The sequence below is a fragment of the Engraulis encrasicolus genome, chromosome 18 (genome assembly GCF_034702125.1).
Source record: "Engraulis encrasicolus isolate BLACKSEA-1 chromosome 18, IST_EnEncr_1.0, whole genome shotgun sequence".
Lineage (NCBI taxonomy): Eukaryota > Metazoa > Chordata > Actinopteri > Clupeiformes > Engraulidae > Engraulis > Engraulis encrasicolus.
In genome coordinates, this window is record NC_085874.1 from 5152802 (window position 1) to 5160343 (window position 7542).

Below are 7542 nucleotides of genomic sequence, written 5' to 3' on the forward strand. Positions count from 1 at the left end.
TATTAACGTTTCCCAAACAGCATTGTTGACTTTCCTCCCTTAGTTTGCAACTGGTTGATTGGGTCCTGACAAAGTGGGTGGAGTTCCCAATTTTTCGGGAGATCAGAAACTATATTCACATTGCTCTTGGCCTGACTAGAAGCAAGGCCAAAGGTGTTGCGTTTTCTGTGCATAAGTAAACGCTTCAAAGTGTACCCAGACCCCTTGGAAGTGAACCGTTATTGACGTGGTCTCAGTGCAGTTCGCTTATGAGTTCTGACAAGTTACACTTGTGACTAGGTGTAATCACTTGAGGAGAGCTCTAGAGGACCGGGTGTGATCAATAAGAAGACTGACAAACCATGCTTACTATTATTAGTATTGTTATTATAACTATTGTTGAACTCCTCAACCTGAACCAGCCTTGTAGGCTACTTAGCAAAGTGAGGTGTCATTGCCACATATACAGTGAGTCCAATAATTATTTGATCCCTTGATTATTTTGTTGGTTTGCCAACAAACAAAGACATGATCAGTCAATAAATGTTATGATAATATGTATTCTAATATGGAGAGACAGAATATCAAAAAGAAAATCCAGAAATTAACTTAAGAGAATATATATTAATTTATTTCCATTTCATCAAGCAAAATAAGTATGTGATCCCCTGCCAACTGATAACAGTTCCGGGCCCACAGACCAGTTGGGCACTTCCGATCAACTTGTCATCTGAATTAAAGACACCTGTACATACTAACATGCATAAATGACACATTGAATCAGCAGAATCAGTCCATAGTATGAGTGAATCAGTCACACTCCAACCTCACCAGCATGGGAAAGACCAAAGAGCCGTCAAATGATATCAGGGACAAGATTTTAGACCTGATCAAAGATTAAATGGGCTGCAAAGCCACAAGAAAGAGACTGGGTATTAATGACCCAACTGTTGATGCATTTCTTCCAAAATGTGAGGAATACAAAATGACTATCCATCAGCCTGTCTGGAGTTCTATACAAGATTTGACCTTTTGTAGGGATTTGATAATCATGAGAACAGAAAGAAAGCACCCTAGACCTGTACGGGATGAACTAGGCCATGATATCAAAGCTACTGAGACCAAAATCACTGAGAAAACTACTGGTAGCACTTAATGCCACAGAGGTTTAAAATCATGTAGTGCACACATGGTACCTCTACTTCAGAAGGAACCTGTGCAGTCCCACCTGAGGTTTGCCAACGGATATCAGACTGGTTTAGGATATGATAAGGAGGTGCTGTAGTCAGATGAAACTAAAATCAAGCTGTTTGGCATTAACACAATTCAATGTGTTTTGAGAAAGAGAACTGCTGTCTATGATCCCAAGAACACCCTCCTCACCATCATGCATGAAAGTGGTATCACTATGGTTTGAGGGTGTTTGTCTGACCAAGGCACAGGACAACTTCACATCGTCAACGAATGGATGGAGGGAGACATGTAATGTGCAATCCTGAGTGCAAACGTCCTTCCCTCCACCACTACACTGAATGTGGGCCATTTTTGGATCTCCCAACATGACAATAATACACAAAATACAGTCAAAGCAACGAAGGAGTGGCTCAAAAAGAAGCATATTAAAGTCGTGAAGTGGCCTGGACAGTCTCCAAATATTAACCCTATATTAATTCTATGGAGGGAACTGAACTTCCAATTTGCCAAGCTACAGCCACAAACTATTCATGTTTTAGAGATAATCTGCAAAGGAAAATGGGCAAACATCTTTTCTACTATATGCAAAAACATTGTCATCAACTAAAAGAAGCATCTGACCTCAGTGCTAGACAACTAGGGCATTGCCACAAAACACTTTATCTTCTTTAGCTAGAGGGGTCAAATACTTATTTGCCTAAATTAATTTAATTAATAAATTAATATATTATTTTAAGTTATTTTCTGGAATGTCTTTTTTATATTTTGTCTCTCCATGTTTGAATACATATTATCATAAATTTATAGACTGATCATGTCTTTATTAGTGGGCAAACCAGCAAAATCAGCAAGGGATCAAATACATATTGGACTCACTGTACAAGTCCAACTTGATTTTAGTTATATAAAATATCCATACTTGATTTTAGTTATATAAAATATAATGTTAAATATAATGGTTGATCAAAGAATGTGGTAATTGCAAATGTGGTACATTAACAAAACTGCCACACGTCAATAGTCTACCCCACTTAGGCTGGACAATAGAATCATTCCAAAAGTCATTTTGCTCAGTTCAGAAGTATCTTACAACATAAGATGCTACGAGAGATTCAGGTGGCCGAGCTATGTGGGATGGATCAGGAGACAACTGCCTCAACAGGCGCAACAGGAATCAGAGGAAAGGGTGTGTCCAGGCAGGGTATGCAGAACCAGGACTCATAGTTCCACGGCGCCTCGGCTGGGACGGGAGGGCTGTACTTGCGCCTTACATCATTCAGAATGACAGCTGCCCCATGGGGCAGAGGATAGTTGTAGGCTACGTGTTTTCAGTTGAAGTAGGCCTACACCATCAAATGAACTAGTAGCCTAGGCCTACTGGTTATTTAACCACTTAACTGTCAAAACCCCAGCGGGTTTGAGATCCCATAGAATTCTATTGTTGTAGAATTCTACTGAGGATTAAGCAACACATTTAAAATAAGTGACTTTGCAAGTTATCTTGGCAACTAATTACACCGTTAAAGCTCACAGTTGGTCACTGCTTTCCAGTAGTCCAAGAGGGGCCGATATTGAAAATAAGCAGATGCTGCGTATATGTTGTTTCACCTTAGGCACCTGGAGCGACATGCATTCAGGCTCTTGAGATTTGAGCTTTTTTATTAAAAATGTGGGTATTTTAAAGCTGAATAAACACATTCTAATACAAGATGAGGGTCCTAGCTTTTAAATGCAACTGATTTCATGTTTTTATATGCTTGCCTGAGATATTTAGATTTTAATAGGCAGAGGGCTTTTCCTAAAAAGGGCTTAGGCAGGCAACAGGCTTTATTTTGCAGGTGTGGCGCTAAAATTAGTTAATTGAACATGTTATGTTTTGTGTGTGAATATCTGTGTGAAGCATATCTGTAAATTTTGACGTCAATAGTTCTAATCCTAATCAGTTCAGAAAAAAATTAGAAGTTATCGCGTTAAGGTCATCACGTCTCACAAGTGAGCATGAATCATTAAATGATACAGCAACACACATACTGATAACAGCCATTCAACCCAACACTTTAAGTTATTCATTTATTTTAAGTTCATTTATTTGAAGTGGCTATTCTGTGTATGATGACCTGTTGAGGTTTATTTCCTGTTTAGGCTATTTCACTCAATGCATGGATAGAGCTGGAGTTTGATACCAAACAATCAGAAAGTCTACTGTCTTCAAGTCGTAATCATAACATGCAGGCCTACGTAAATATAGTGTAGTCTGTTGAATCTTTAAAGTCTTTTGTTTTATGGGCAGTCATGGGTGAGCGGTTAGGGCGTCAGACTTGCATCCCAGAGGTTGCCGGTTCGACTCCCGACCCGCCAGGTTGGTGGGGGGAGTAATCAACCAGTGCTCTCCTCCATCCTCCTCCATGACTGAGGTACCCTGAGCATGGTACCGTCCCACCGCACTGCTCCCCATGGGGCGCCACTGAGGGCTGCCCCCTTGCACGGGTGAGGCATAAAATGCAATTTCGTTGTGTGCAGTGTTCACTTGTGTGCTGTGGAGTGCTGTGTCACAATGACAATGGGAGTTGGAGTCTCCCAACAGGCTTTCACTTTCACTTTTTCAAACATGAACTGAATATATTTGTTCACGTTAATCAACTCTCCTGGCCATAGCAATTATAGTACAGTAAGTAGCAATTATTGGCAGAAGAAGCCAATAGTCACTAGGCAATAGGCGTTTAAAAAATAATAATAAAAGAATTTTTAAAAAGTCAAGGAATGTAATTACCTGGTTCAGGAATGTTTTTTTCTGTTCTAACCCGTTCAGGAACATCAAATTTAGGGTGGAACCAAAAAATATTGACACCAAATGTTAAAATATTGTCTCTGTTTGGAACGAAACACTTGGCAAAACAATCTGGTTCTGCATTAATTTGCTGCAGCAGCTGAAGCTGGGAAATTGTGTTCACCAAATAAAAAACGAATACAAAACTAATTTGTGTGGTTATTAGTCCAACATTGATATTTCAGCCATTGGGGTCTAAAGGTGGCTAATAAAAAAAATGGTAAATAAAAGTGCTTTCCATGATGTAGAAGTGAAAGAAGGGACAGTCCCAATGCCATTGTGACACAGCACACAGTGCACAGCGGTATTCCAATAATACCTCACCCATGGGGGGCAACTTGCTTGGCTCTTGCCCGACCTGTAGTTCCGCACAGCTTTGTGAGTGTGTGTTTGGAGTGCCACCAGGGGGCTCCAGAACACACACACAGAGGTCTGGTAGGGACGAGGCTACCAGGCACCCTGAGGGAGCAGTAATATTGCTCGGGATACATCAGTCATGGAGGAGCATTGGGAGAGAGATGGTTGTTCACTCCCATCACCCATTGGCATTGTTGAGAATCAAACCAGCAAAATATGGGTTACAAGCCCAGCTGCCTACCACTTATCCATGCACAAAGTATCATGTGTTATCAGAAAACAAACATTAAGCAGGTAATTTTGGATTTAGCCCACATGGCGTCTTTACTTACAACAGACAGTGGCTGAGAGAGCACAAACCAAACAGCCCAAAATCATTGGATGCTACAATGACATTTTAAAAGTTTTGCAGAGGAAAAAAAACATACATTTACAGGTTAGCACCAAATGTTGCATGCTGCCCTGATCTGTAATCACGTAATACATGTACTGTAAATGTGCAATTTTGCGTAATGACGATTGCAGAATCGTTCTATGTCCTGGGTATCTGAGTTTTGTCCCACCATAAACGTCTCATTTATAGGCCTAGAGAAGCTAGAGTAGGCCATTCTAAGCTTGTTGCTTAAAAAGATAAAACATATAAAATACAAAAATGTCATTCAAAGAAATTCACAGAAGTCACCATGGCTCACATTTCACATTTACACAGCTAAGTAGATTACATTGGTTTGAGGTAATTGTTAAGCTAAGAGAGGTTAGATCAAATGTAGCTACAGTGCATGTTAGTAGGCCTAGAGCAGGGGTGGGAACCTATGTCTCGAGGACCATTTATGGCCCCTGAGGCCGTTTTATCCGGCCCCCGATATAGCCTAGTTTTAATGTTGCAGATTCACATGAAATATGAAATATTTTGTAAAGGAATCTTACTGATTAAATTTTCTATACAATTAAGTTATATTCAGGGGGCCTAGAGAATGTATGTTTTAAAGGTGGCTGCCTTCACTATAGGCCTAAAGTACAGGGGAATATCCTGGTTTGTGTTCATAGTACGGCCCTCAGAGGACTTGAATGGCCCTTGGAGGAATTTTATGTGCCCCCTCGAATGAAAAAGGTTCCCTACCCCTGGCCTATATTAAAACAGTTTTTAAACAACTTTTAGTTGTTGTAGTAAGCATCAGAGTTGTATAAAGTAGAAGTAGGCCTAGAAGTAGGCCTGCTCTTACATGTGGTGAATTCAGGTGAATTGAGCCACTTTAGGCCATTTGCTTATAGGCTATGCAAAAAAAGTGGCCCAATTTACCTGAATTCACCAGCCTATGTAACGCCACCAGTGGCATGATATAACGTGGTTTCAACTTTTTATAGCCTACCATAGCCTACTAGTGTTGCCCTTACATCGGCAAGAGTAGGCCTACTTCTAGGCTACTTTACCTTTAACTCTGCTCAGTATGGCTTCTGAAATAATTTCATTACTGGACAATTCAAAAAGTTAATCACACTGCACATACAGTTAGTAGGCTACTGCAGCAGGGCAGTGTGTGATGGACAGTTAAAACATATTTTCCTCATTTCATGGATTTAATGCAATTCATCGCTTTTTCATGAAGCATGCCCCACACATACTGTACATTCAAATATAAATACACACAGGCTTACCTACACACACATCATGCTAAAAACCACGAATTAGGTTATTTGTCGGTTCATAAAACATAGGCTAGCCTATTAAAAGCTACAATACTTTCAACTTTCCCCGCTGTTTGCACGCTACAGGGAGAGGTTTCAGAGACGACGGGATGGGCAAGTCATCTAGACTCTTGGGAAATTGCTCTGGGGGCAACTGCTGTAAGATTGTTTGCATAGTAATGAGAAAAAGTGTAGCAGGATTCTTTCCGACGAGGTAGTTGAATTTATCCTCTCCGATTAATTTGGACCAACGCAGGGGATCCTTTTCTAGAGAGGGTTTCATTTTGAAACGGATACCAGGCATGAACATCAGCAGGCTGTCCAGACACGTCTTTTTCGCCCCCGCGTTCACTTTCGAGTCCCACAGCTGTTCCAGAATGACGTCGAGCGGCGTCATGCCGTTGTGGTCTTCGGCCTGTGGCGACGCGCCATTGCCGAGCAGCAAGATGACCGCTTCGGAGCGCAAAAGCTCGCAGGCCAAGTGGAGTGGAGTTTTGCCGTCTTCCAAGTGAAAACACCCTCCGCGGTTCATGTACGAGCGTAAACTTGGAAGGCGATGCGCCACCTGCAGTATGAGTCCCAAAATATCTCTCCTGTCATATCTGACAGCCATCGCCAAGTGCGGTGCAGATGAAGGGCAGCAACAGAAGCGCTCGCCCGGCATCGCCAAGGCTTCGTCCGAATAGTGACTAAGCAAATACTGGGCATAAGCTTGGTGGTCATGCACAATAGCATAGAGTAGCGCCTCCGACGGCGTGTACGTTCTGTGGCTAGCATCCTCCTCCCAATAGAACGTTTCCATTGTCCGCATGTCCTCCAGCATCCATACTGGCTTGAGGTCTCGGACGGCTTGATAGAAGAGAAAGGACAAGAATTTGCGCTGCTTACACGTCTCGTCTCTTTGGGATCTCTCCGACTGGGCCGACGCCGTGGCAGACATGATACTACTCAGATGGACACAGTACACCGAGTCCTAAATAGATTCCATGGGCTATGCGCAAGCCTGGTTCAAAGGCTATTTCTCAAACCCATTAATGCGGACTTCCAGAAAGCGTGTGTGAAAGTATGTTATCTCTTGCTTTGCATAGCTTTGCAAAGTGTGTAGGTCCAGGGCGCGAGGTGACGCCTGGGTCAAGAATCCAGTCGGGGGAGCATCACAGGCAGAGGACTCCGTCCGCAGTGTTGCCACATCACGCATGCGCCTTATCGGCACTAGAAACGCCTAGAGGCTATAAAACAGACTGTAACCTAGTGACCAAAACAACTGGGCTACCTAAAAGTTTGAGGTTGTTTGTTTAGTGCATTCAGTTTGTGTTTGTCTTTAAATACCATTTAGTTGGACTAAAATGTCTTTAGCATGAACCCCGGACAATCGGCGCCGTGCGGCAGCCTTAAGAACTGGTGTGGGAGTTCGTAGTGTGTGTGTGTGTGTGTGTGTGTGTGTGTGTGTGTGTGTGTGTGTGTGTGTGTGCGTGTGCGTGTGCGTGTGCGTGCGCGCT

General features: G+C 42.3%; 1 protein-coding gene across 1 annotated transcript; it reads right to left on the reverse strand.

The window, feature by feature from the left end:
- Positions 1-5662: 5662 nt before the first annotated feature.
- On the reverse strand, positions 5663-7277 carry zgc:112001 (uncharacterized protein LOC550384 homolog). The gene has a single exon (XM_063222289.1). It carries the CDS (start codon positions 6981-6983, stop codon positions 6090-6092), a length of 894 nt encoding a protein of 297 aa, XP_063078359.1. The 5' UTR covers positions 6984-7277; the 3' UTR covers positions 5663-6089.
- Between the last annotated feature and the right edge of the window lie 265 nt (positions 7278-7542).